Source organism: Oryzias melastigma, linkage group LG7, assembly GCF_002922805.2.
Source record: "Oryzias melastigma strain HK-1 linkage group LG7, ASM292280v2, whole genome shotgun sequence".
Taxonomy (NCBI): domain Eukaryota; kingdom Metazoa; phylum Chordata; class Actinopteri; order Beloniformes; family Adrianichthyidae; genus Oryzias; species Oryzias melastigma.
The window spans coordinates 7381002-7408044 of NC_050518.1; the positions used below are offsets into that span (position 1 = coordinate 7381002).

Sequence of the window (27043 nt, forward strand, 5' to 3'; positions counted from 1 at the left end):
ATGATCTCACCGGATCAGAACCTCAAATATATTCCTCCAGTCAATATTCCAAGTTTTTCTTTCTAAGGGAAGACTCAAGGATTCAGTGACCTTTCAGACTTGAATCGTTGAGCAGAGACGTTTTTAAATCACATTGAAATGTACAATGACTTCTACCAGGTCAGACACACCTGACAGGTTTATATGTCAGCTCAGGCTCCCTGCAGGGGGTCCAGCAGAGAACAGGAGATTTAATGTGTGTCCGTGACAGGAACATTAAAAAGAACAGTCCCCAGAGACCCAGCCGGAGGATCAGAACAGTCAGCTGTAGGACAGAAACTTGGTCTTTCAGAGCAAAGCATACCATCTGCTCTGTGCTCAATAGACCCCTTTTTCCAGGTTATCTGGTTTCAGCGGAGTTGTAAGTCATCTCTGTCTTTCTGGGTAACACGAGGATATCAAGCCTTCATCACATGTTGTTATGTTAAAAGTGGAATTAACTGACTATCCATTTTCCTTCGAAGAAGGAGTCTTTCCCACTTTGGTATAGTTACTAGTTATGGCTGGTGGATCTCTTACGTAACCTTTGCGAGCACACCTCTGAGAAAAGCAACAGGCACTAACGGTTATAGCCGTCATCCAATTATAACCCCTGTGCAGTCTGAGAGAGATCAAAACAGACAAACTATTTTTAGAACTTCCATAATAAAAGTTTTGAAACAATTGATGTGAAAGTACTGACTGATATTTCTCTTTGTCAATTTAAATTCACAGAAACCCGGATTTGGACAAAACAAAAAAGGTACCAGAAAGCACAAACTCTGTGTGAAATGAAAAAGATTAGAAGATAGGAATTAGGAAGGTTAGTTTTTAGGAGTTCAAAGAATCAATTAGTCATAGAAATCAAACATTTGATTAATCAAGTAAATGTAAAATTGTGTTAACACATGGCAGATCTATCGTAATTACACATTTACTGAAATATGTAATTAAAGGTGATGTATTATTTAATTTGAAGTGTGTTTAATCACTGAAAATGTGTAAATAAGATTCCATTAGATAACAGAAGGCAGATTAACCTTCTACAGGTGTTTCTGTGTGTTCCTCAGAGATCCCTGCTGACCATCTGCCTCTGTCCCAAAACTCTGCAGCAGACTGCAGTAATGCTGAACCTGTTCAAGCTAGGAAACTCAGCGGTTCCTCTGCAGAGGCACCAAGCTACCAAAATCTACACAAGGAACTTCTGCTTAGCCATAAACGGTACAGAGTGGGACAAAAAGTACAGTAATTGTGTGTATCTTGGTGTGACTCTGGCTCTGACCATGCAGGGGCCTCCTGCTGGAGGAGAAACCAGAGCTGAAACGCGTGTTGGAGCAGCGCAGACTGGAGCGGCACAAGGAGGAGGAGATGGCACGACAGCGACCATCGGATCTGGAGATGGAGCTCCGCAAGAGGCAGCAAAAGCTGCAGGAGGTCAGGACCCACTCAGAAGAAAACTGTGTTTTTAGTATTGTAACTGAAGCATTTTTCTCATTGTGGAAGACATAAAATATTAAAGCTGTGTTTGAAATTAATTAAATAATTAAATCCCTGTTCCACTCCATTCCGATGCATTCGCTTGTAGACAAATAGATCCATTAACGTCTTCTTTTTTCTCATCTGAGCTCAAATCTGTATGGCTGGATGGCTCCAACAATGCTCGCCATTTTTGTTGCACCGCTTATGTTAGCTTGGGGTTGTGAGGGGCTATAAGCTAGAGGGAGGTTCAAGTAAACAAAGGGATGATGGGAAATAAAAGCAGGTTCACTCCGTGTCAACTCAGAGGCAAAATTCTGATCAATTCACTGTCACTCTGCAGAAACTATGTCATAGAAAACAACAAGCTTTTTGATTTGGGCTAAAAATGAGACAATCTTTAAAAGACCATTGGGAACGCTTTTACAACAGATCAAAATATGATTAGAGTGGGACTTTAAACAACCCAAAGAAGTTTCACAAATCAGTATTTGTTGAAAAGGATCATTGTTGATAACAGTTTCATTTAAATAATTGCCTATATCATATGACCCAAAGTCAATGCCAGGGGGGCAGATCTGGGTAATTATATCCGGCCCTCAAGATCATTAACTGTTATTAATAGCCTGATGTTATCTTGCGTTTGATTCTAACTTGTATAAATTTGACAAAATATATATATTTTATGGAGAATAAAATATTCAAAGTTATTTAAGGTTTAAGTTGATTTATTCTGCAATAATATTCCTGCATTTTTATTGTTCATATCTATGTTAAAAAGTTATAGTTTCAAAGTTTTTAAAATTGCCAGTTTAATAGGTTTTAGGACTATTTTGGCATTTACTGAGATTTTTTAGGGCTATTTTGGAGTTTAGCTAATATTTCAGATACTAACTGTTTTGGCTAACTTAAGTTTTTCTTTGAGTTTTTGTAGGCTAATTTAGCTCATAGTTTAGCTGGCCATCAGCTTCAGCTTTTTCAGTTATCAGCTTCAGTGATTTCAGGTATCATTTTCAGCGGCCAAATTCAGCTTACAGCATTCACACTAGCGTTATCACAGGTAATGCTCTATATCTAGTTCATAATTATGTTAAAAAGTTACGGTTTTGAAGTTGTAAGAATTAAGTTTTAGAGTGTTCAATAAATATTTATCCTGTTCGGCCCGCGACCTAAGGTGTGTTTGGATTTTGGCCCCTTGTGCGGTTGAGTTTGACACCCCTGTCTTAGAGCTAACAGCCTAATTTGGCCTTTCTTTCCTCAGTATGAGCAGGAGGAGATCCGACAGCGGGAGAACCAGCAGAAGATCCCAGAGTTTGTCCGTGTCAGGGACAACCTGAGGCGCACGCAGACGTTTGATCAGCCATGAAGCGCTCCATCAGCCTCTCACCATAGTGGCCCTAAATGTTTATGCTCAATGCCTACTACAAGACACGTCAACCGAGATCTAATAAACGTTAGCATGCATGAACTTTCCTATTGATTTAAAACTCTTTTTTGATTATGGGTTTATGCATGCACTTTGCACCTAAATCACATGTACTTTAACCTTGATTCAATCTGTTTCTAGAGAGAAAAAGAAGTGCTAATTTTTTGTGAAGAAAGGCAAAAATGTTGTGAGGATGAATGTTTTTTATTATTATTATTATTTATGGTCTCTGAACAAATACTGATTTTGATTTTCCTTTTGGCTTTCTTGGATTAAAAGACAGTGTTACTGTTTTATAAAAGGTCTGTATCATCCAAGTCTGATTTTATTTAATGTGATTGCCAACACATCTGTCTTTTATCAAACGTACGCACATCTACAAGTCTGTTGATGGGGTGATCTCTTGTAACCTTTTCATTTCTAGTATTTCAGTATTGCCCCAAAAATAAAAAATAAAACATTTTGTTTTTTACTTGTTGTGCTGGACACAATTCAAAGGGATTGATTTGCAGGCAGCTCCTCTCCCCGAGGACTCTCACAGGTCTTTCACATGGATATGGGACTTTGTTTAATTAGCTAATCTTTTCATTCCATCACGGGTCGAAGGGAAAAGGGACAGGCCATCTGGTGGAGCCTTTTCAGGATGGCCAGGAATACCCAAGGGTCTGATTAAGGCACTGCAGATATTTTGGACAGTCACAGAAAAAACTATCTGAGGCTGGACTCTCAGTTTAAGTCATGTTTTGACTGTTTCATCACTTTCTCAAACAAAAATGAGGCGTTCAAGATGGGGCACGGTACACAAATTATTTCAAAATAGCTTTTTAGAAGTAAATTCATGAATTTTATTGTTTTAATATAACAATTTAAGATATGTTTAATGAATTTTTTTGAAGCTCAACCCATGAACATCATGTTTAACTCAACAGATGTCATTATAAAGTAAAAAAAAAAGTTGGATGTGTTTTTGCATATTTTTATGTAAATGTATTTTTGTTATTTTAATATAATTGAAGAAAACAAATAGTATAAATAAGAACATTTATGTTTCATCTGTACAAATATCACATTTTACCATTTACAAATGTATTTCATCTGTTTAAGAGCATTCTGGTGTGTTTTCGGGCGGTGGTTTGTTTTATCAGTGTGGTTGTATCTTGTATACATTTGCCAGCTGTCCACCTTTTTCTTATTCTTTTTTTTTTTTAATAAAGTTGTGTCTGTTTTGCACCCACCTCTCTCCCTTTGTGTATTTCCCCCCTCCTCTGCGAGTCGTGTGCTGTGTCAACAGACGCACAGCGTCTTTGAAAAGTCTCAAGCGTCGGACGAAACCATTACAGAATATGGGGGACTCCATCAGGATCAGCATAAAACAAAAACAGTTGCCACGGGAAATTTAAGCTAGCACTCTTGAATCAAGTTTATAAACTCAGAAAAGCATGTTAAATATAACTATATTTAGTTTTTAAGTTTCATGTGTTCAATGCGATTGTATACATTTTCGAATCCACCCCTCTTCAAAATGGAACGTTCTGAAACAGATGTCCCAGGCGCTCAGCTCACATCTGACCGGAGAAAGTCTGTTCAACTTCAGCGGCCACAGAAATGATGCTGTAGAGGAGAAACCCACAACGTAAAAGGTACGTGAAGACGGTTCTCTGATGGATAGCAGCTGATTTAAAGGAAGCAATAAAAAGTAGAAACATGTAATAATTGCTAACTGTTAAATTAAGATGCTGTTGGACTTAAACGACACAAGTTTGAGCTAAAAAGCAAGAAAAAAGTAATTTGAGTTAATTATATTAATTTTTTGCAAAAAATATTTTTTGTGCATAAATCTAAGTATACTTCATTTTAGGTGCAACACAAATATGTACTTTATGTTGCATATAAATGCATTTAAAGTCCTATTTCCCATTTATTCTAATCTTAAATTCAATTTTAATACATAGTTATCAACAAATAGAAGAAGCATGGGGGTATGCAGGTAATTCTGCTGTTGAAAGGGTTGTAGCTTTGTCTAATCAGCTGCTTTTGTGTAGCTTTTACTTGATGTGGGGCAATAGGGCAGTTGGTAGTAGCAGCTGGTACCTCAGCACTAGAATAAACATAATCTCACTGAAACCACATGTAGAGGCGTGAAGGGATACTGACATGCAAAAGGCAACACCTCTGTGTTTACTTGTTGAGTTGTTTATTTATTTCACTTTAAAGTGAAAAGGTGTAGCCCACACCAGATGATTTAGGAGTCAACAATAATTTAGACATCTTGTGTTAGAACCGCAGTTAGCTTGGCGCTTGATAAGATTTCACAGATGTCTTTGGAAGATAAGGTCCTCCTGCTTCTTAGCCAGATTGATCTGGATCAGTGAGACAAGAGAACAGAGGCTTGGAGTGCTAAAGAGTCTTCTCTTTATGTTTTGCCTTAGACTGTAGTTTCAGAATCCAGCACTTCATCCTAGGGAAATGAGTTTGCCCCAGTGACGCCCTTTGTAATCTAACACCTCTTTTTTTTCCCCATCTCCTGCTGCTCCATGCTGATGCACTTTTCTCCTCTGCTGCGTTCAGAGAGGATCCTTTTTGCTGAATGGATTTTGGCTTTTCATCAGGCTCTTAAATAAGGCATGCTGTAAAGTCGTTTGGTTTCTTCCATAGTATCAGCGTTCACATGAGAATCTTAATTACAGGGTTGGAGCAGGCAGCCTTCACTGTTTCTGGTCCCCATCGGTAATTCCAGGGCCAACCACAGTGGTAATGAGCACGGTGGTGGTGGCCGTATTCCAGGAGTACGCAACTGCAAGCGCTCATGGGAAAGGGTGGTGGTGGAAGTCTGGGAGACAGTAAAGCCACATCATGATCTCCTACCATAAACATCAACTTCCGCAGATGTTACGTAGTCACGGTCCAGTGAACTCTGAGGATGGGTGGTACGGTTAGCTCTCGTCCTTCACGTGTTTGTAGGTAATCACACGCTGCATCCGTCAGATCTGCTGGACGGAGACAGACCTATTAGTGCTGGTCTCCCTCAGGACATGTTCTACTCTTCTTGTCACAGTCAATCAAACAAAAACTCTTGTTTTCCTTAACAGAACAAGTTCAGCATTAGCTCCAGGTTCTAAGAAACCCCTGAAAAATGGCATTTGCATTTTTTTGGCAGAGCTCTCCAACTCCAAATGAGCTTAACCCAAACCCACCCACTCACTCAGCCTAGATCTGCAACCACAGACTCTTGTGAAAGTCCTCAGACAGTTATGGGGTGTAAGTGGGTAAATCCCACATTACCCTGCCTGTGTCTTGTTACCATCCTGGATTCCTGGTGATGTTTTCAGATTGCTGCAACATGGAGCCATGTGTCTGCAGGCAGGGAAGGCCTCAGCCACACACACGCTCCTGTCTTCACCTCTCACCGTCTATCAACGCACAGCGACGCGGCTAAAGCCTGAGCTGTCAGCAGATACTGAGCGTGCTGCAGCCACTGAGGTCACTTGTTGGAAGTAGGGCCTTTGTTGCAGTGTTGTTTTACAGACTCGAGCTGTCTAGCTCTGCTTCATTGTGCTCCCGGCCGCTCATAGCTGAGTCAGTTCACATGAGTTACTGTGGTGAATAGGTCAGACCTATGGGATACTGAACAACATGCTTTTAGAGAATGTTCTCGTTCACGAGGACGCTGGGTCTTCCTCATCCCTACAGGAAAAGGCCTGATATCAATCTCCAAGCACAGCAGTTGAGACAGGAGCAGAGGATTACACTGTGAAGCTTTGATGACACATTGTTATTGTCTGATGTGAAGTCTGTCTCCATGTGGACCCCACACCCCTCTTATCTTGACCAGAAACACTTCCTTTTCTGCTAACATGGGTTTTGTTTACAAGCTCGATGTTGCAAAAGTTTATGACAGACTTTTATTTTGTAGTATTTGTTGATTTTATGATTGTTTCAGGAAAAAATAAGGATTGTTGCAGCATGTTGAGTAATAAAACATATTTAAAAAGACACTTTATTTCTACTTTTATAACCTCATATGATCTCTAAACGAAACATTTAGTTTGTTGTTGTTTATCATCTGCTGCTGTTTTTTTGCCAGTCACATGTTTTCTAGAGATGCTGCAAAGGCCTCAAGCATGACTTGTGCTTAGTGTGGAAGAAAAATGGGAAGGGTTGTGCAGGATTCAGCAGGGGCCTTGTTATGTGATGCTGCATGGATAAGCTCATTGAGACATTCTTCCACTTCAAAGCCCCCAGAGAGTTTTTTTAGACACTGGTTGAATAGGAACTAAGGGAGGGGTGCACAGCGAGAACAGGTGCAGTCCACGAGCGGGGCAATTCCCGCTGCCATCTGCTTTGCTTTTTTTTCAAGGCCCGGGCGCTTTAAATGCCCTCTGACACGCCTCATGGCGACACGCTTTCCTAGCCAGCCACTCCATGCTTCGTCACCATGGCACCACAATTCAGATTAACCCCTGCACATGTGCCGAGTCAACTGCGGGGGTCTGCCTCCTTTGTGATTAAGCATGGGAGAGTGAAGGAGAAAAGGAGGAGGAGGGAGTTGGAGAGCTGCGTGGATACGGGTGTAAAAAGAGCACCCGCCACTCATTCACTTTTGTTAAGTAAAACAGCAGTGGGAGAGTGAATGAAGCCATGTGGCAGCAAAACAGAGACAGAAAATGAATTCTTTGGAGAGATCTGCGTCAGTCTGATCATCTGAATGAACTTTGCTTATTAAAACAGGTTATTAGAAAATCCAGAGAGCAAGATGACGACTATGGAGAGTAAAGAGGAGATCAGTGACACTGACAGTGGGATCATTTTACAATCTGGTAAGTGAACACTCACAATAATGTTAGACATTTATTGTTGGGTCTGCTCATCAATATCAAAACAGTAATACATGAAGATTTGAATAACGTGTTTCTATCATAGCAATCTAAAAAGTATATGTTTCTCTCAACAGTTTTATGTACAAAAATGTAACATTTTCTTTTGTTTTTAGGTTGTTATACTTTGATTACATACTGACTTAGACTAGCTTTATAGACCCACTCCAATGAAAACTGTGTTTTTAGCATCTTTTTGTAGCATTTTTCTTATGATGGAGGACTTAAAATAAAGCTTAAACTAGCATTTCTACGTACTTTCTCTATTTAAATCATTGTGAAACAGAAAAAAAGATTGTATTTGTGATGTGAAATATAAGCTGGTCGGCCTCCCTGCTCTGCTCCGTTTGGGTGCATCTACTTGTAGACGACTAGATCCCTTACGTCTGTTTTTTCTTTATGTGAGCTCGCTCCAAATTGTATGGGCTCCAATATTGATCACCATTTTTGTTGCATTGGTAATGTTGGGTTCGGGATTCGAAGGGCTGCAAGCTAGTGGAAGAGAGTGTAAACAGAGAGCTCGCAGTAACAGTGAGCAGAAAGGGTTGGGGGGCATCTCCGTGCCACAATCCCGTCCACAACTCAAAAGGGGGATTTCTGATAAACTACTGACGCTCTGCAGAAACTATGTCCCGGAAAACATTTAATTGATTTATATATTTATTTTTATTTTGTCTAAAAACGGCATAATCATAATTAAAATACTATTTAAAATAGCTCAAAAGATGATTGGAGTGGGGCTTAAAGATTTTTTAATATATTTTCCAAACAATGTTTGCAAAGAAACTAGCATTTTTGTTTTAAAAAAGTAATATTTGTCCTTTTTTGTCTCATAAATCCTAAAAAGAATTTTATTTGATATAAAAAAAATATTTTTATAGCACTTTATCACACTGTCAGGGAACCCACATTCTTTTCAACAATAAAAACAAATCTAAAAATCCTACAAAGAATGCAAATATTCAGGATAAAAAAACATAAGTAGGTCAGTAAAGATTGAAACTCATAAAATAATAACTGCCGGTACTTAATATATGAAAATGCCACCAACTGCTAAATGTTAAAAACTAACCTTAAAAATCTATGATACCGAAATCGTTAGGTGAGATTTTGCATTTCTGCATTTCTAAATCAGGAAAGATTTATTGAGTCACCACTACAGAAAAAAACAACTCAGTTCATGTTGGAACAAAAATTTTTAGTCAATAAATTTGAATATTTCTGGAATCTGAAAGTGATGTTTTATTTTGCAGGTCCGGATAGCCCCACCTCTCCAGTGAAGGACCTGAGCCCTCACACCAGAGCCCTGAAGCTGAAGCATCAGTCTCTGGAGGATCGTCTGGAGCTCTGCCTGCTGGAGCTGCGAAAACTCTGCATCAGGGAGGCAGTGAGTTGATCATCAAGAAACTGTTCTGATGATGAATATTATGACAACTTAATCAGATTATTTGAGAGTACTTTTGGCTTCTTTGTAAGCATCTGTTATGTCTTTCCCTCCAGGAGCTGACAGGCAAACTGCCCTCAGAGTATCCTCTGACGCCGGAGGAGAAGCCTCCACGAGTCCGAAGGAGGATTGGAGCTTCATTTAAGTTGGATGAAGGTTTGATGCAAAAGAATCAGCAGGTATGGATGCTTACATTTTACTGTCCACGAGGAAGTGAGTTATCCCCATACCAAATACAAGGTTGTGTTTTTATCACAGGACTCTGAGTTGCAAGCATTGGAAACAGACTTGGCTCTTCAGCAGCAGATTTATGTGGCAGCCCGCAAGCTCTCCTTGGAGGACAACCTCAGCAAACCACAGAAGAAGAGTCGACTCCTGCAGTGCAAGAGGGAGGAGAGGAAAGTGAAGGATCTGCAGGAGGCCGTGTTCCAGCACAGGATCAAGAGTGAATGTAACTCACCCTGTGTCTCCACTTCAAGCAGCCAAAACAAAGGTTAGTGCTGCCTTCAAACTGATCGTTGTACCACAAAGTGGATTTGACCCATTCTGTTTGATTTCTGCAGATCTTTGTATGTCTGACGACAGCTCACTCTCTGATGTGGTGGCTCTGGATGACGGTGAGTTAAGATTGGATGCAAACATGTAAAGCTACCCACCCAAACCTTCACCTAAACAAGTCTAAATTTACAGAAAGTTAAAAAAATTCTATGTTGACATTTATTTATGCATTTGATTCTGTCAGGGGTTTTCTTTACTCATTATATTATTTATGTTCTCTTTCCCTCTATGTAGATGTGGATTCATCCAGCCCCCTCTCACCTCCAGTGTTGAACAATTCCTGCTCGGACCCCCTCCAACTCTCAGAGAAACCTCTGCAATCCTCCCCGCAGCCCTCGAGGGTGGAGTATGAACGCTCCCCCATCCAGAACTCCCCATGGAAGGAGTCCAGTCTGGACCAGCCTTACCATAAGGCCACAAAACCTCAGTCCAGCAGCAGAAGCAGATCCAGGTAGATAAAACAGCTGACAGATTTAGTCAAATATGTAAAATAGTTGAAATCTTAGGAGGAAAAGAGTTGATGGATGTTTTAAAGTTTCTTTTAGGCTGTTCATGTTTTTGCTCCGGTTTTCTCCTGCGCAGTAGTCCCACAGGAACACCGGTGACTCCAGAAAGCTGTCGGATCCCTCTTACTCAGTTTGTCAGGAACTCAGCTCTGCGTCACAATCACAATCACACCACCAGTGCCCCCTCCACTCCAGAGCTGCTGGTGCGCAGACAATACTCCCAATCTTTCAGGTGAGTCATTTTCAGACGAATAGCATAACAACGTGTGTGTGTGTGCTTTGGCTTCACCGATTCCCTTTCCATATCTTTTCAGGCTTCCCAAACCAAAGCAGGCTGCTGGTCCTGAGAACAGCCGTGCACGGGTCAGGCTGTTCTGCACCGCTGATTTCAGAGTGCAGTCTCCAGAGTCCACCTTAAAAGACTCAGATCAGTCCTTCTCCTCCCACATTGGCTCTCCTGTGAGAACCGAACCAACTGAGATCCCGAAGCTCTGCCCCCCGCCTTATGGGTTCCACTTTGGAGCACAGAAGAAGAACTTCCCTGACCCAACAAAGAAGACCAGCCAGCCTCTGTCCAGCCCAGGACGTAGACGGACCCCACTAGAAGACAGCCAGCAATCCCTGCAAAACCTAGACACGGGGGTGTGCTCCCTATCCAGCTCTCCTGTGGCTCAACAAATAGGAGCAACCTCCCCGAGGAGGGTCCTAAAGCCCCCCCCACCATACACCAGGGTTGTGAGGACGCCCTCGCTGAAGGAGTACCCAAACCACGCCATCCGGTTGATGCCGCGGGAGATCGTGTCAGAGGAGCTGAAGTCCTGGCATCAGAGAAATAAGCTGCAGAAGTTAAGGCTGAACAACGGAGAGAAGCAGGCGTCCCTCAGCGTTACAAGCCCCACCTCACCCCACCTGCCTCCCTTTAACCAGGTTGGTACCTCACATGTAGAAAAATCCTGCTTCTGATGATGAGAACATTTATGTGACGGTGCTTTCACAGGGTTCGGGTAACTTGATCCTGCAGAGAGCTCCGGACGGGACCCCGGTGCAGTGGTTTGTGGCTGAGGATGCAGAAATTGTGAGCCAGGTGTGACCACATTCCTGTTTATTTATCCCTGTATTTATTAAGACTTGGAACTCTCTGTGAGATTGTGTGCTGATGCAATGCAGAAAATAACTTAAAACTTAAAGTAAGGTGCTACACCAGTTTATTTAATTTCTAATAGTGATTGATAGTTGAGTTAGAGCCTCATGCAATCTCATGAACACGTGTAATGGACCATAAACTTAATTTTTTTGTAGTTTCTTTGTGGCTGGAACACATTTTGCACATTTAAGTCACCAGATAGTTGTCGGTTAGATTTCCTAATTATTTTTATTATATTTATTATTTAAACATTTACCTTTCAGTATAGACTGGTAATTACATTTTCTAAATAAATAGCTATTTTCTGTAAGTTAAAAGTGTCTTTTTTGTATTTGAATCAATTGTAATGCTTGTCATTAACTTTTAATAATTAACCCCTAAGGCCTTTAAATATGGTTGATGAATGTTCTCACTGCAGTGTGGTGTGTTCTTACTAACGACTCGATTGTAACTGTTTTCATATTTTTGTATATTTATAATAAATAACACAAGCTGAGTTTGCATTTGTTGAATTCTTGTCATGAAGAGAAGGAGAAAAGCATGTCAGAAGTATTGCATCCTCGTGTTTTCATCATCGTGCACAAAGGAGAAAACATCCACAGACATCTTTTGCAGAAGAACATCTTATCACGGATCTCCATCAAAAAGCTTCCACAAGAAAAGAATTGTCATCACGACGCAGAAAAGCACGAGCACGTTCAAACACGGATGCGTCCATCTGCATCGATACAGCCTGAGAGCCAGGGGGTGTTGCCAGCACAGGGATCCATACCTAAACAAAGTCAACAGTCAGTGTTTAGACTAAAAACAAAATTATCATTTAAAAAAAAATCTGATTTTCTTTGCATACATGGAGATTTGTCTGAGGATGCTGGGAGATTTCTTTTCCCTTCCTCTGATTGGCCGATCGTCTTTGCCCTTGTGTCTGAGGCGTAAAGAATCCAGGGCCACACTGGAACGAAACAGCAGTTTAATGAGCTAAATTGGTATTTCTGAAGCATCCACTGGCTTTTTTCAGACTGTGGTGACTTTTTTTGGGATGGGGGTAATCATTCTGGTCATGTTTAAGCCAAAAGAATGTATCTCTTATCCACAACACAAAAAAATACACACACTCTCAGGCCAGGCCTTGAAGATTTTTCAAGAGCTAAATGCTAACTACCTATTACTACCCTATATGATAATTTTCTCCAAATATCAATGTTTTTCTGTTACTAAAACTTAATTTGTCTCTGAGAGTTTTTACAACATTTACCATAATAGGGACAAGTGGAAGTCGAATGAATGGTGCAAAAAAAAGCTGAAAACTTAATGGAGTACAATTTAGCTACCTTGAAAGGACTTTTATCGATAATACCTTCATACTTTACTTACTTTGACTTAAAAAAAATTACACGTATATTACTTCGCAAGATCTTTAACAAAACAAATCAAAATGATCAGCCACAAAATATATATAAATTTGGAAGAATTCTCTTTTTTCTCCCTTTTTTCTTCTTTTTGCCCCAAAAAATCAGAAGAAATATTTACTAACTTTTCCTTTTTTTGTAAAATATTCAGGAAAATTATATTTACTGTGTATTTTTTCTTCTTTTTTTTCCCCAAAAAATTAAGAAATATTTACAAACTTTTTTGTAAAATATTCTGGAAACTTGCAGTTACTATGGAATTTTTCTTTTTCCCCCTTTTTTCCCCTTTTCCAGTTTTTTTCTTCTTTTTCCCCTTTTTACATTTTTTCCAAAATAAAACAGAAACATCTGGAAGAAATCTTTACAAACTTTTATTTTTATTTGTAAAATATTCAGTAAGATACTATATTTTTTTTCTTCTTTTTTTCTTTTTCTTTTTTCATCTTTTTCAAAATAAAAAAGAAAAAAATGATAAGAAATATTTACAAAATTGTCTTATTCTTGTAAAATATTCAGGAAAGTCATCTTCCTTACTTTTTGCTCTGTGTCGTTTTGGGGATCACTTGTTCTGGTTGGGGGACCTCTGGTTTGGGGGTTGGAGGGGGTTCCAGAGCGGGCTCAGGAGCTGATGCTTCTGGAAGATCTTGATTAGGTTGCCTGACACATAACAAAGTTTAAATAAAACACACAAGCGTAGTGTGGACTTGTTTTCTGCTAGATACCTGTCGTCTTTAGTGATACGGCCGGACTCCAGCATCAGGGATGGAGACGAGCATGAAGGAGTCAGCTTCTTACCAGAGAAGCCTCGCTTTCTTGGGTCTTTTTTCTTCTTCTCCTGTAATTAAGAATAAATTTGTTCAGATTAAGGGAAAAAAAAAACAACAGAAGGCAAACCACCTCACCTGACTCTGGCAGGACATGATTGATGCACTGATTCGCCGACGTAAAACACCCTGACGGAAAACAAAACACAATCATGAAGTAAGGAATATACCAGATATCATGGAACTGGGATAAAGGCATACTTGTTTGGAGTTTTTCATTATGTCGCATTCTTCTGGCTCTGCAACAAGAAGGCCAGAGTCAGAATGTGCAACAGACCAATGCAAATAAATAAAAATACACAAAAAACAACCTGGGGATGTGGCCGGATTGATGCTATTTCTGTAGGAGCTTGGATGCTGCTGCATCATCTTCTTCATTTCTTCCAGTTCTGCTACGTTTTTGTCATGACGCCTCCTCAGGCTCTCCACATGAGCCACCATGAGCTCCACTGCGCGACTCATCCGAGCCTCCTAACCAGAATACACACAAGTGAGAAGATAGTGGCCTTAACATGCCTGTACATGTATTCAGTAAATCCACATTTCAATCCCAGTTTTACACTATGTGATGTCATATCATTTGTTTGCAATTATACCTGGTGCACAGCACCGAGCACCTCTGCCGTGTTGGAGATTCGCTCCACTGTCCCCCCAAGTATGTCCAGAGACAACTGCAGCTTCTGCAGGATGGTGCTGCGTTTGCTGTCCAGGCAGAGGCCCTTCAGCATCTGAGAACACATGGATCTTATCTCCTCCGGCACCATATAAAACTTACAATAGCTAGTCAATCAAAAGACACTGAGATAAAACTGGAATTTTGATAAGTCAAAACATATTTTACTGTTACAATAGTACAATTGAATTGCTACGAAACTGAACATGGAGATTTGGGAATGTTTTGCACCTCCAGGGTCTCCCTCCCTCTGCTCAGCTCAAGCTGAATGTTCTCCTCTGCCAGGTTGCGTGCATGCTCCTCGGCCTGAAGCCTCTGCTTAAGCGTGTACTGATCACAGCGGAAGGCCAGAGCGATCTGAGAAAACGCCACCTGGGACAAAACCAGCTCATACCTGTCAGGGGCATCCTTTAAGATTACAATAAAATAGCCAAAACAATAAAAAAGAGGAAAATACCTCCAGATCCTTCTCTGACATGTCCACACTATCAGAGAACAAATAATTTGAAATCTTAATAAAAGCTCACAAATGAATGAATTGAAAGCTGTCATGTCCAGCACCTGTTGAGGCCGACTCGCTCTATGATGGACAGCTCATTCCAGCCTGATAGCGGCGTCCCTTCTCTGCTTCCATCTGTTTGAAAACATGAATCAGGTCTGAATGTATAAGTAGTTTTTTATTAGAAAAAATAGTTGTTACCTTCTTCGCTGTCATCACTGTCTGGCTCAATGGACAGCTTGTGGCGCCTTGTCTCTGTGTCAGCCTGAAAACAACATGCCAGCTTTTAATATTAACGTGCAGAGGAGCAGGTATAGAAGATTATCAGAATCACCTTAAGGCTCATCAGTGCGTCATCCACCGGTCACACCAGAAACTCCAAAGAAAGCCGTGCAGGACAAAGAAATACTTCAAATACTCTTCATGAGAGGCAGCCCTTTCCTTTCAGATGAAATGAACCAGCGTGTTGTGGGTTCACTGCTTCCTCTGCCTTTCTTCTGTCCTGAGAATAGATAATCTCGTTAAGAGATCCACAGTCAAACCAGAGCAGAGGGACAACACAAGAGGCTCATGGGAAACTGTCCTCCTGTACAGTAAACATTCAGCTGTGAGAGATCCAATGGAAAGTATCTCTCTGGAGATACAGAACGGTGCTTCAGTTTTTATATTTTAAAATCAGTGACCAAATTCAACAGAATTAGCCTGTTTTTAACCCTTTACTGCCTGAGGTGTCGTCTGAGAACACATTTTTAACATAATGTAACTTTTCAACCGTTAACATGATCAACGTCATTCAAGTCGATTCTGAAGGAGAAAAGAGGGAAGAAAATAAATCTCATTCCTATGATATACAACAGATTGAACATGAGTACACTTTAATATTTGAGGCTAGGTTGACCCCAATTCAGAAAACCATGTGTAAATGTATAGACCACGTGTGCCAACGTCAAGGCCCAGGGGCCGGATCCGGCCATCCAGATCATTTTATTTCATTGTTATTGATCGCCCAATGTTATTTTACACTTATTTCTAACTTCTATAATTCTGACAAAATATAATTTTATCGAGTAAAATATTGAAGGTTATTTAATTTTGGAATAATATTCCTGTTTTTATTCATAGTTAAAAAGTTGCATTTTAAAAATTTAGTTTTAGTGTTTAGTTTGTGTCCTGTTTGGCCAATGAACTAATTTGCATTTTGGATTTTGTCCCCATGTCACCCCTGATACAGATGTATTTTTCATGCAGCACAAATGGAAAAAATAAAATAAAAACTATAAGTAAACCCCTTTTGGAAGTAGTCACCCAGACTTTCATTTTTTTCAGATAAAATAAATCAAGTTTGAAACATTCATCATCAAGTTTCAAAAACTATTTTCCTTTTGTCACTTTAAACAGCAATGGACTAAGATGTTTTTCACAGTACTATGACTATAGATGTCTATCATTCATCCACGGAAAACGTCATTGGAAAAGGCAGACGTCCAAAGTTACATCATTATGTAATTGAATATTCTAATACATTTATTCTATCAAAACAAATTACTTTCTTAATCATAACACTGTTAACTTAATAGATGAAATACACACATTTAAGATGCTTGATTTAGTGATTTCTTCAATTTAACACCAAGTCAAACATTTATTCCTGAAGTTTTGAGGCATTCTTACAGGACAGAAACACTCGGGACACTGGGATTTGGAGATTCTCCACATTTATTAGTAGAAAAGTCTTCCTTAATAAAGGCGCTGGGGTTTGCCCATGGTGCTCTTGATGTACAGGGCACGGACGTTCTGCCAGTTTTTCTTCAGCAGAGACACCAGGAAGTTGACTGCCAAGTGGATGTTGTAAACGAGCTCGTCCTCCGTCATCTTCACGTGTCCGACAGCTACAGCCAGACAGAGCACCTACGAAACAACCACACTGTTACCATCACAAATGATCTAAATCCAGACATAAAAACTGAAACACACCTTCTTCATCTGGAACTTGATGGTGGATTTAACCTCATCGACCTTCGTGTTCAGGTTCTCGTTGTGAGTGAGGAGGGAGGGGAACTTGCCGGCCTTGTTCAGCCCAGGGCCCAAGATACGAGGGATCTGCTTGATGAGCGACTCTGACGCCAGAAAAGCATCGTACTTCTTGGCTGTAAGAAAAAGTAAAAGGTTTAAAGTTTATCCACAGTGACGCAGACATCTCATCGGTCATCCTGTGTCCTCCCTACCGAGCTTCTTGACCAGCTTTTTGTTCTTGTTGAGCTTCTTCAAAGCCTCGATGTCCATGTGGGGCATGGCAGCGGCTTTGGCCTCATCACAGTGCTGCTGGTCTCCCAAAACACACACGGAAAACTTGGGTCTGGGGAGAGTCTTCAGCCTGTACAACAAACAGCAATACCATTTAAAATGACACCAAATACATCTCAATTAAACCACAAAAACAGATTCCATTAATGTACTGACCTTTCCACATACAAGTCAGAGCATATTTTAAAACGAAACTGCTAATGTTCCATTTCCAAATGACACCCCTATGATTTTAAAGTACAACAAAGAAATCATCTTACCCACACCACTTAAGTGGTCGGTGATCATCTGACTTCTTGGGTTTAATAAAGTAAAATTGTTCGGCTTGAGGGTGTGAACCTACCAGCCTTCCCTCATGTTTTAAGACCCAGGGTAAGGGTCCGTCCGCTTCACCTACAACAGCCGGGGCTGCGTGGTTCAGACAGACTACCCAAAGAACTTCTCCATGTCTGCTCGTGTCCCATCTGGGCTACTTCTTTAAATATTGGATATCCTCAGACAGGATTTGAAGAAAACATGGAAAAGGTTGGGTGAGACAGTAAAAGGTCGAACCTGACGGTGCCAGAGAAACGCTTGTCCTTCTGGGGATCATAGTTTTTGAGACTGATCTGCAGCTCCACACTCTCCACAAACCTATAAAAACAAATATTTAAATGTCAAGTACTTCTCATATACATTTTGTCACATTTCCCTTGAATGGACTTACTTCCTTGGCTTGGAAACGGAGCCCTGCAGGACCTCCTTCACCGCTTCATAAAGCGTGTCTCTGGAAACTTTGCTGAAAAACAGTTTATAAACCGGTTTTAACAAAGGTTTCAGAATTTCACATCACTTCTATCAACATCTCTGCCCAGCTGTGGTGCAGTAGAATCCCTAACGTCAACCCAATACAAAACTAAAGAGTTATCATAAGGATATTTTTTTTCTCCAAAACAGAAAATTTAACACAAGTTGTTCAAACAATTATTTGTGATTTACTAAAAAAAAAAATGTGTTGCTAAAGGTTTTAAAGTTTGTCGTCATTTTGTGGTGAAAGTGATGTCCTGACAGAGCAATAAAGGGAACCTTGAAGGTAGTTAAGTTGTTCAATTAAACGGTAGCACACCGAAAGTGACGATTAATAGTCTCTGTTCTTAAATACAGAACTATTTGGGGGTTAAGCACCCCTTAACATGAGATATAGAACCGTCCCGGTCACTGCTCCATTTATCAATCAAATGCCATGGAAAAATGCTTGAAAATGAATTAATTGTGCCATAATTGTCTCAAGAAACAAACCATCTCATCACTAAATGTTTGATTGTTGATATAAAAATGAATTAAATCCATGGATGGCAGTGGATTATAGCCCTAAAACATGGCCCGACCATGGTGAAACCGGCGCAGACATGGCCCATGACCGACTTTTACCCTTAGCAATCTCTACAAATGCAACTAAAATTGATCCATTTGTGATAAAACGTAAACTTTAACTTTGTGTTAGGTAAAATGCAATCTTTTCTGGTAGAAATATGCAAATAAATGGTTTTAAAAAGTTAAATTTTGTCCTACCTCATTTTGCCGCTTGTCCCTGTCGACTAGCTAAGCTGGAGAGGAAGTTGCGGCGGAAGTTACGTCACGATAAAGGCAGCAGAGCATGCGTCCATTTTTTTTAAAGTAAACTTTATTTGTAAACAAGTTTATCTTATTTTTGCATTTTTTTTCTTCTACATCTACAAAAAACACAAGGCAGTTTTATTTGTGTAACAATTTTATGTTGGTCCTTTAAAATTATTAATCGTTTGAAAAAAGTAGCATTTTTAAAAAGATGATTAAGACAACGTTTTGAAAATTAGATGTAGTCTGTTTGAAAGGGATAAATAATTATACCGTTTTTTTAGTGTATTTAACATTTTAATCTCCTCATCACCAAAAGGTGAATATGTATATATATATATATATATATATATATATATGCATCTTATAACTTTTAAATTTGAGACAGAGATGTGAACCACATATTACTATACTCCACTACAAGTTAATTATTGTATTACTCTTTAATCTGAATAAATACATATTTAAAATAGGTCGAATGTTTTTTTTATATCATTGATCTCTACCATAATATTGGATTTTTTTTATTCGCTCAGTTTATTTCTTTAGTCTTTTACAGCTAAAATGATTTACAAGTATACAAGCAGTAGATATATTGCTTTTAGAATTATTGAATTATGTGTCATCCAGACGCTTGAAAAAAATAACTGAACTTTTCATGTGAAATGGTTGAAAAAGTTGTATCACTAAATGTCACGACTCAAACACTGAAGAGGCAAGAATTGCACCTTTGCAAACAGATACCTTTGATGTGCAAATAGTAAATAAGACAACATTTGAATTTAATTAAATCAAGATTTTACTCAGTTATTTCATCGACATAGATTTTTTTTCTTAGATGACTAAAGACAAACAGAAGTCTCTGTTAACTACAATTTCTGTTTAAATGAAGTGAGACATTTAATGTTTTATTAGGAATCAGAAAGTCCTCATGTCGGTGTGATTCGCTTCAAAGCAGCTTGCAGAGGTTTCTTCAGGAACGTCTCATTTGACATCAGGCAGGTAGACAGCGAGTTTTTATGTGCAGCATTCACCTGGAAGAACATTTATATTTTTACACTCAGAGAATCAATTAAAAACTAAGTTTCTTCTCAACTTTTGATATCAAAAGAGAAAAATGTCTTACAAGATTGCCATATTTGGTAAGAGCTGTGAGCATCATTTTTGCAAACTTCATCGACTTGGTGAATAAAGGACTCTGAGTGACGAGCTGTTCAGTGAACTGTGTGAACACTTCTGCATTCAGGAAAGGCTGATGGGAGAAAGCATCAAAAATAAAAGTGAACTTAGTAATATATATATATATATTTACCTTAAAAAAAGAAAATCTGGTTACCTCAGAATCTAGCAAGCTGTGGATAACAGAGAGCATTGCTTCACTCCATTCAACTTTGAATGTCAATCTGAAATACGATAAAAAATTCAATAAAATATACATTTTTTTAAATAAAATTGAGTAATTGATTTCATGAGAGTATGTCATTTCTTTCATACTGAAGCACTAGCAGCTTGTAGTGAGATTCAAGACAGCCTCCTATCAGTCTGTTCAGCAGCTCCACCTGTGGACTCCCTGAAAACAAAACAAAATCCACACAAGCAGATCAGATGATTTTAGGGACAAAGATTAAAAATCTTTCTGTGCTGAAAAGTATTCCTTCTGTTTACATTCTTTTGACCTGGGATAACAAACCTACAAAAATGTTTGTTGAAAAGACAAATGTGAAGCGACAGCTCAACTTTGAAGAAACTGGACCGTGCAATAGAACAGTACGCTTCATTTTTGAAAGACTAGATACGTAATGATGCAAATATGCACCAAACCACCTTGGCTCAAAAAATATTAATTTAGTATGTACATTAAAGAAATAGGTGATTTTTTTATACTGTAGTTGGATATGAACTCAGGCGTCAAGAGGTTGAAACCATCTTTCTAAAAACCATCATTGTTGCTTTAAAATAGGCTAATGAGTTCCACTGAACATTAATGCAGGAATATTAGCATCTTTTTTACCACGTCTCACCTATGTTTTTATCATCAAGCACTGGTCCAATCAAAGCGTGGCACATGGATCTGGGGTAGCGGTTACAAAGTGAGGTTGCTGCCATTACCATACATCTTGAGGCTGGTTCTGACAGCGCAAGGATCTGGAAAATAAAATAAAACTTCAGTATCAAAACAAGCAAATTTGCAACATTTGGAGCTCATACTTTCTCCAGCAGAAGATGCTTGATGAGGGAAGTTGCTGTGCTGTAGCTCAGGTCAGGAGAGAGCGACAAAATGCTGTTGCACAGCTTAGGTAGGATGTGTTCAGGTAACTCAGGAAACTTCAGCATGGTACATAACACCTCAACCTGGACAGAAACAGCAGCATGTGAAGCGACGACCACACTGTCAAAGAAAGGATGTTTTGGTGTGATGACTCACTTGGCGAGGGTCACAGTCGTTCAGCACTTTGAATAAATCGGTTGCATTTTGGTCCCACTGAGAGAATAAACACAATTACAGAGGAAAAGCACTTTGCTGTTCCAGCTAAAATAAATACAAAAGTCCTACCACATCGTCCTGGCTTTGCAGTAGCTCTTTTATTTGAAGAAATGAGACCTAAATGAACAGAAAACAGAAGGTTTTTGGACAACTCAGACAAAAGCTGCAGCCCAGCAAACTTTACTTACCTTTATGTCTTCTGGTAGAGCTTCACGTGTATTTTCTGATAGAGGAATCACTGCAGGAACACTTTCAGGCACAACTGTTGTTTTTACAGTCTCTCCTTCATCAGCACACTCATCCTCTGTTTTTCTTCGTTTACTGTGTTGCCCCGTTTCTTCACTGTCTGAGTCCAGGTGGATGAAACTGCCCTTCCTTTTCCTCTGAGACCCCGGCTCAGATATTTCAGGCATGTCCTTCAGCTCTGAGCTTGTTGTTGGACTGCTAAAGCATTTGGCCCAACCTGTGACCTCACCAGAACCTACCAAGCGTTTTGAGAGCTCCTTCAGCCTTTGAGCGCATCTATTGGTGCACATGGGCTGTTCATGGTGAGTCTTAGACCTTCCTTCCAGCTGTTTAACCAGAGCAGTGACCCATGGGCTGCTGCCGGTTTCCTGGACGAGACATTTGAGCAAAGGGAGGATGGTGCTCTCGGGAAGAGAAGGTTGAACCAAATAAAGAAAAGACAGCAGGTTTTGCTTGAAGGTTGTTGGAAACAGGCACACAAGTGGCTTACTAAAAAGAAAAGGAAAAAAAAGTTATTAAAGTTTAAAATTGATGTAATGAAAAATATAATAAAATATGGATTAAAACCTTAAATTAGAACTGAACAAAAGAGAATAGAAAGTTCAGCTTCAAATGTTCATTTAATATAGAACAGAATAAACTAGGTATTAGAGCTTCAAATTTGAATTTATTGTAGAATAAAATAAATTAGGGATTAAAACTTAAAATGTGAATTTAATGTAGAATAGAATGGAATAAATTAGGGATTAGAGCCTCAAATTTGAATTGTATGCAGAATGGAATAAATTAGGGAATAAAGCTTCAAATGTAATATACAATAGAATGGAATAAATTAGAGGTTAAACTTGAAATTAATGTAAAATATAATAAGGGATCAGAGATTCGCATTTAAATTGTATGTAGAATGGAATAAATTAGGGATTAGAGCTTTACATTTAAAATAGAAGAGATTAGAGGTTCAAATTTTATTAAAATATAGGTAAAATATCAACTTTAAACTAAATAGTTAAATCAGTGATGTAATGTACAACAGCATGGGCACATACGAACAAACCACTTTAGAATCCCCAATTGATTACAGCCGTTTCCATGGGAACCATAGCACCCCCCTCCCTCCAAAAGATGGTGAATTTCCGCAAGTGTCAGCAAGAAAATAAACTTCCCACTGAGGAAAGCCAAAATCTCCGCACTTACATTTCAATTGACTCGGTGCCATCTTCCAAACAACTTATTCTGTCTCGACACAGAGTCTCCACAAAGTTTCCCAGAGACATGCCGGAGTTTGCGCGCCGAAGCCTTTGGAAAGCAGTCAGTCCTCTGCGAGTCCCCGACGGGCCGGACATCAGTGCCCGAAGCAGCAGCTTCGACTGTCCGTCAAAACCATCCAAAAGCACCGCAGCATCAGGTCTCATAGTACTAGTTTTGTCTCGTAATGATACGAGTATACGGCCTTTGGGAGCCGCCAATTTTGTCATTTCTTCACGTTTTAATCTGGCAGATGCATCTACTCGTGAGCGCACACTGCCCTCTACCGACAGAAGAGCGCGTTGCAACTACACTTTTGATTGTCCATTTTTACGATCACAACTATTTTTTTCAACCCAAGTGTTCTTACAATAAATAAAAATATGCAACTATTTAGTTTTCACAGAGAGAGAGGTGATGCAATCAATATAAAAATGCATCTGAAGTATAAATAAGGAATGCAACACGTTTTAAGTGAGACAGTGTGAAAACTTTTATTTTTTGTGTACAAGTACAGCTGGTTTAAAAAGGAATAAAAATTTCTTCACGCTTTCCCCAAAACGTACCAAGTCACTGTTATCACTTCAACCACATATTCTGTATCAAAATCCAAGTGGATACAGTACAGCTTTCTTTAGGGAATTAAAACAATTTCAGCATATTTTTTTTAAAAATATATCCAACCAAGTGGGTCACAAATTTATACTAAACACTCAGCAGTGAGAGTGGGGAAAAAACCCTGCAATGTGTCTGTAGGACTAAAGCTGTTGGAAAGGAAAATCAACTCCACTTAGAAAAAAAAACAAGTGACCAACAAGATCAGGGATTTAAAAATAAAACTAAACTAAATTTAAATATGTGAATGAATGACTGTTGAGTAGTGAGATGTACTTTAAATTGTGCAACTGCAATGTTTGAAAACTGGTCAAAAAGAAGGCACTTAGAACTTCCTGCTGCTGTTTGAGACTGTCAAAAACCCTCAAACACTAAGAACCCAGTTATATCCCTGATATTCTAGAAACTACTTGTGTTTTAGCACAAGTTCCAACGATACAAAGACGGACACAGCCAAGACCTTCAAAACCCAAACTCTCCATCCATGTAAAACGAAAGGTCATCATCTGAATCCTCATCAGCACCAAGAAGGGACATCATTATGAAAAGACTTAGAAGATCTTGACCGTCGTCATCTTCATCGTCAGACATATACTGGAAGTGAGAGAAAAGAATGAAGAGGAACATCAAATATTTAATCAACATCCTGAGTGATAAAACCACATTGGAATTACTAATTCACTTACCAAGAAGGGCAGAGGATTTGACTTCTTAACATGCTGATAATGGCACTCCGTTTTGAAGGGGCAGTATCCGTATCGGTCATAGAAGAAGCATCTTTTCTTACTGGATACAAAAAACAAAAACGTTAAAATCTAAAAAGGGTGTCAACTGTCATCCTTGTTCTACATGCAAAAAGAGAAAAAGAAATAACTTACAAAATGGCCAAATTAGGATGCAAGAATGGGCTAAACAACACCAACACAGTGGCCTGGTGCCATAGTGTCTATCCTGAGATTGGAAAGTCTTTGGTTCAAAACCATGCCAGTCTTAGCAAAGACTTGAAAAATGGAACCCAGGGCCTCCACGTTTGACACTTAACATTAAGGAGTTGGATTAAGGGGTTAAATCACCAAATGGTTCTGAGCACAATTGTGTCTGATCCTCACCGCCCTCCCAGGGGATGGGTCAAATGTGGAGAACAAATAGCTGATAAGACTTTGATTTAACTTTAAAAATCCACATTTTATGAAAATGATGCTGATTTTAAACATGAACAGAAAATTTAGCTTCAAACTGAATATTTTTGAATATTTATTTATTCAAATAAGGGGTGAAACAGACGAAGACGTAAAAATGTCCCTGGCAAAACGCTTGTAGCTGTGATGTAGAAGCTACAACGACAAACATGCAACTTCACCTGCACTTCTTCTTAAATGCAGAAATGACATTTTCCTTTGCTTGTCCTTCAACCCAGTATTTGTTTGGCACGTAAAAAGCAGACTTTACTCTGCACTGTGGGCAAGCCCTGAAAAATAAGAAAAATGAGTTAAAGACAGTCGATTAAGAGTCGAAACTAGTTTTCAAACTTAAACCTACCTTACAACATCCGACCCAAATCCTTTTGTTTTCCTCCAAGTCAAGATGCATTGCAAACAGAACGAATGATTGCAGTTCGGCAAGATGCCAAAAACCCGGTCTTTAGCATCTGTTCTGTCATACACCTTCTCCATGCAGATGCCACAAGTCATATCTTTACTCTGCAGAACAGCCTCAATGTCCTCCACTTCACTTTGGTCACTGGAGGCACCAGCAGCCCCACTGAGTGGCTCCTGAGACGACTCTTTTACCTGAACACAAAAATGTTGAAGTCAGCAGAAAGTCTCGAGGAATCAACATACCCAAGAGAACATGACTTGTGCTGTAATCACAAAAAACAAAAACAAAACACAACCTTAGTCCTGCCATGAGATGCACTTGCTTGAGAAACTTCTGAGCTCCGAACAAACGCAGAGCCAGGTTCTGAAAGAAATGTATATATATTTATAATTTAAAGTTCTTAATGTTTACAAAACTCGACGTGGAACAAAAAAAAAAATGTCACCTTGTGTCTGCTCTTCTGTAATATTTTCTGACAGGTGGCGAATAGGCTGGTTGTTTGAGAGAGTAGAGGTTGACCCAGATGTGTTGGATTCCTGCGTGGGAGCAGCGTTTTGTGGGAGAGGTCGTCGAATCCCTCTTCGTTCTAATGATGCAGTGACTGCAGCACCGAAGGAGACGGCCGGCTCTGAACTCCTTCTAGATGTTGAAGTTGGGTCCATGTTGGGCAGAAGAACATGGAGATACCTGAAAAGTGGAATAATCTAAATAAGATTATTAGCCCTTTTTGTTTTTTATGAAATAAATAAATAAAACATACTGCTTACCTGCATCGGTCACCATACCAGCAACTGCCTTTCTGAAAATATCTACATATCTGGGATGGTGGCATATGTGGTGCTTCGTGACGGAAGATGCATCTTGGCCCAAAGCGACATGTTCCTTTAAGGAAATGTCTGAAGGATTAAAAAATAGAAAGTAATCAACACAAGCTTTTTTTTTCCTTCAACCATTTACTAAAGGAATGTTTTTCACATTCACAGCTTGACCCCATGCCAACTCCTGACCACTGATCAGTTCCACCAAAACAGCATAGTAATGTAGAGAAATTAGCTTCCTGTTCCACCCAGGATCAATCCTGTTTGTAACGAATTTAAACCATCTTTCCAGCAAATGGTCCATGTGAGCCACTACAAGGCAGCCATTGCCCCGTATTGTTAGTTTTAAAAAGGAAGGAATGCCGCAATGCATGACGGTCCGAATCAACCGACGTGAAAACATTCCAACTGCGTTTGCTGCTTGTTTATACTTTTAAAAAAGGGGGGAAACAGTTGATAAAGAATACTTTCCCAACCTCTAACATGTACAATAGTTTCAAGCAGCTTGTTTTTTTTAATTATTATTAATAGTTTTCCTTAAACCACTTCAACAAAAACTCGATTTATACAAATTATACACAGACAGGAATATATCGCTTTGAAAAACAAATGTATACAAAATGCAGCTAAAAATAGAGCCTCTTAAAACTAACTGCTTTTTTAACTTGTGTTTTGCATGCCGCTAGCACTCTGTTCGTTACACTTTACTGCCACTTTCGATATGCTATTTGCCGAATAAACAAGCTAACTTAAAGCGTCAAAGTGCAAAAGTGTTCAGATATTTCCATTTTTTCCTTCGTCGCAACTCATTAGCATCCTTACCTACAAATGCTGCCATTTCGAGCCGACTCCATGCTCTCTGTTTTGAGATAGCCGCCAAAGTAAAGCTTCCTCCCAGTCCTTCCTAAATAACAGTCAGCTGGATTTTCGGACCAATTAACGCGACGTCACAACACTTCCGTTGGAACGTAACAAGCGTAAGATCCTATTGGTTCACTCGGCTGTCAGTCATACAAGGACGTTTTAAAGTCATATTCCAAATTTTAAAAAACAACTCATTTTACGTAGAAAGGGGGTGAAATATTTGTAATGAGGATTATATGGAAGACGTATCAGAATTCACACATCTTACATGTCACAGAAAATTCATTTTTCCCACCAAGGATTCATTATTTTTGGTTGCAAATGCGTGTATCTATCAAATGTAGAGGTAGATTACAGTTTTTGATGTAGTTTTACAGGTTCCCATAAAAGTAAAGTTCACTACAGTCATTGATGCTCAAT

At 39.3% G+C, this 27043-nt stretch overlaps 6 protein-coding genes across 7 annotated transcripts; 2 read left to right on the top strand and 4 right to left on the bottom strand.

Moving 5' to 3' along the window:
• Positions 1-1015: 1015 nt before the first annotated feature.
• On the top strand, positions 1016-3964 carry zgc:195245 (uncharacterized protein LOC565483 homolog). Its single transcript, XM_036213018.1, has 4 exons — positions 1016-1019; positions 1068-1239; positions 1308-1452; positions 2756-3964. Exons 1-4 carry the CDS (start codon positions 1016-1018, stop codon positions 2858-2860), a joined length of 426 nt encoding a protein of 141 aa, XP_036068911.1. The 3' UTR covers positions 2861-3964.
• Positions 3965-4402: 438 nt separating this feature from the next.
• On the top strand, positions 4403-11942 carry inavaa (innate immunity activator a). Its single transcript, XM_024293530.2, has 10 exons — positions 4403-4560; positions 7649-7737; positions 9048-9181; positions 9295-9417; positions 9497-9731; positions 9802-9855; positions 10031-10247; positions 10379-10534; positions 10617-11229; positions 11300-11942. Exons 2-10 carry the CDS (start codon positions 7674-7676, stop codon positions 11390-11392), a joined length of 1689 nt encoding a protein of 562 aa, XP_024149298.1. The 5' UTR covers positions 4403-4560; positions 7649-7673; the 3' UTR covers positions 11393-11942.
• A 47-nt stretch (positions 11943-11989) lies between these two features.
• On the bottom strand, positions 11990-15854 carry LOC112159465 (inositol 1,4,5-triphosphate receptor associated 2). Of its 2 annotated transcripts, XM_024293531.2 has the most exons (13): positions 15186-15854; positions 15053-15116; positions 14914-14986; positions 14810-14837; positions 14584-14724; positions 14276-14407; positions 13991-14150; positions 13881-13918; positions 13758-13808; positions 13578-13690; positions 13390-13512; positions 12297-12398; positions 11990-12218 (listed from the first exon to the last, which is right to left on the bottom strand). In XM_024293531.2, the coding sequence occupies exons 1-13, from the start codon at positions 15195-15197 to the stop codon at positions 12074-12076; spliced, it is 1182 nt and encodes a 393-aa protein (XP_024149299.1). In that variant the 5' UTR covers positions 15198-15854; the 3' UTR covers positions 11990-12073. The 2 variants fall into 2 exon arrangements, with proteins under 2 accessions (XP_024149299.1, XP_036068590.1); XM_036212697.1 differs by having other exon boundaries at positions 13881-14150.
• A 695-nt stretch (positions 15855-16549) lies between these two features.
• Positions 16550-18796, bottom strand: rpl10a (ribosomal protein L10a). Its single transcript, XM_024293533.1, has 6 exons — positions 18707-18796; positions 17862-17933; positions 17708-17788; positions 17077-17225; positions 16826-16998; positions 16550-16759 (listed from the first exon to the last, which is right to left on the bottom strand). The coding sequence occupies exons 1-6, from the start codon at positions 18709-18711 to the stop codon at positions 16589-16591; spliced, it is 651 nt and encodes a 216-aa protein (XP_024149301.1). The 5' UTR covers positions 18712-18796; the 3' UTR covers positions 16550-16588.
• A 736-nt stretch (positions 18797-19532) lies between these two features.
• Positions 19533-23006, bottom strand: fance (FA complementation group E). Its single transcript, XM_024293534.2, has 10 exons — positions 22677-23006; positions 21425-21971; positions 21306-21353; positions 21177-21233; positions 20960-21103; positions 20773-20896; positions 20246-20321; positions 20088-20154; positions 19878-20003; positions 19533-19785 (listed from the first exon to the last, which is right to left on the bottom strand). Exons 1-10 carry the CDS (start codon positions 22955-22957, stop codon positions 19681-19683), a joined length of 1575 nt encoding a protein of 524 aa, XP_024149302.1. The 5' UTR covers positions 22958-23006; the 3' UTR covers positions 19533-19680.
• Positions 23007-23195: 189 nt separating this feature from the next.
• Positions 23196-26738, bottom strand: mkrn4 (makorin, ring finger protein, 4). Its single transcript, XM_024293544.2, has 8 exons — positions 26582-26738; positions 25709-25837; positions 25387-25628; positions 25237-25304; positions 24882-25132; positions 24703-24810; positions 24029-24128; positions 23196-23936 (listed from the first exon to the last, which is right to left on the bottom strand). The coding sequence occupies exons 1-8, from the start codon at positions 26611-26613 to the stop codon at positions 23805-23807; spliced, it is 1062 nt and encodes a 353-aa protein (XP_024149312.1). The 5' UTR covers positions 26614-26738; the 3' UTR covers positions 23196-23804.
• Between the last annotated feature and the right edge of the window lie 305 nt (positions 26739-27043).

Excerpts from the sequence above, each read along its gene's own strand:
- zgc:195245 (XM_036213018.1), top strand. Across the intron at positions 1,240-1,307 it reads CTTCTGCTTAGCCATAAACG|GGGCCTCCTGCTGGAGGAGA; the intron begins GTACAGAGTGGG and ends CTGACCATGCAG. Across the intron at positions 1,453-2,755 it reads GGCAGCAAAAGCTGCAGGAG|TATGAGCAGGAGGAGATCCG; the intron begins GTCAGGACCCAC and ends TTCTTTCCTCAG.
- inavaa (XM_024293530.2), top strand. The coding sequence starts at position 7,674 with ATGACGACTATGGAGAGTAAAGAGGAGATCAGTGACACTGACAGTGGG. Across the intron at positions 9,856-10,030 it reads TGTGGTGGCTCTGGATGACG|ATGTGGATTCATCCAGCCCC; the intron begins GTGAGTTAAGAT and ends CCCTCTATGTAG. Across the intron at positions 11,230-11,299 it reads ACCTGCCTCCCTTTAACCAG|GGTTCGGGTAACTTGATCCT; the intron begins GTTGGTACCTCA and ends GTGCTTTCACAG.
- LOC112159465 (XM_036212697.1), bottom strand. Across the intron at positions 13,809-13,880 it reads TAATGAAAAACTCCAAACAA|GGTGTTTTACGTCGGCGAAT; the intron begins GTATGCCTTTAT and ends GTTTTCCGTCAG. Across the intron at positions 12,219-12,296 it reads ATCCTCAGACAAATCTCCAT|GTATGGATCCCTGTGCTGGC; the intron begins GTATGCAAAGAA and ends GACTTTGTTTAG.
- rpl10a (XM_024293533.1), bottom strand. Across the intron at positions 17,789-17,861 it reads TCCGTTTCCAAGCCAAGGAA|GTTTGTGGAGAGTGTGGAGC; the intron begins GTAAGTCCATTC and ends TTGTTTTTATAG. Across the intron at positions 17,226-17,707 it reads CGTTTCTCTGGCACCGTCAG|GCTGAAGACTCTCCCCAGAC; the intron begins GTTCGACCTTTT and ends TTTGTTGTACAG.
- fance (XM_024293534.2), bottom strand. The coding sequence starts at position 22,957 with ATGACAAAATTGGCGGCTCCCAAAGGCCGTATACTCGTATCATTACGA. Across the intron at positions 21,972-22,676 it reads GGCACCGAGTCAATTGAAAT|TAAGCCACTTGTGTGCCTGT; the intron begins GTAAGTGCGGAG and ends TTTTCTTTTTAG. Across the intron at positions 21,234-21,305 it reads TGCAAAGCCAGGACGATGTG|TGGGACCAAAATGCAACCGA; the intron begins GTAGGACTTTTG and ends TTATTCTCTCAG.
- mkrn4 (XM_024293544.2), bottom strand. The coding sequence starts at position 26,613 with ATGGAGTCGGCTCGAAATGGCAGCATTTGTAG. Across the intron at positions 25,629-25,708 it reads TGGTATGGTGACCGATGCAG|GTATCTCCATGTTCTTCTGC; the intron begins GTAAGCAGTATG and ends TCCACTTTTCAG. Across the intron at positions 24,811-24,881 it reads TTTGGGTCGGATGTTGTAAG|GGCTTGCCCACAGTGCAGAG; the intron begins GTAGGTTTAAGT and ends CTTATTTTTCAG.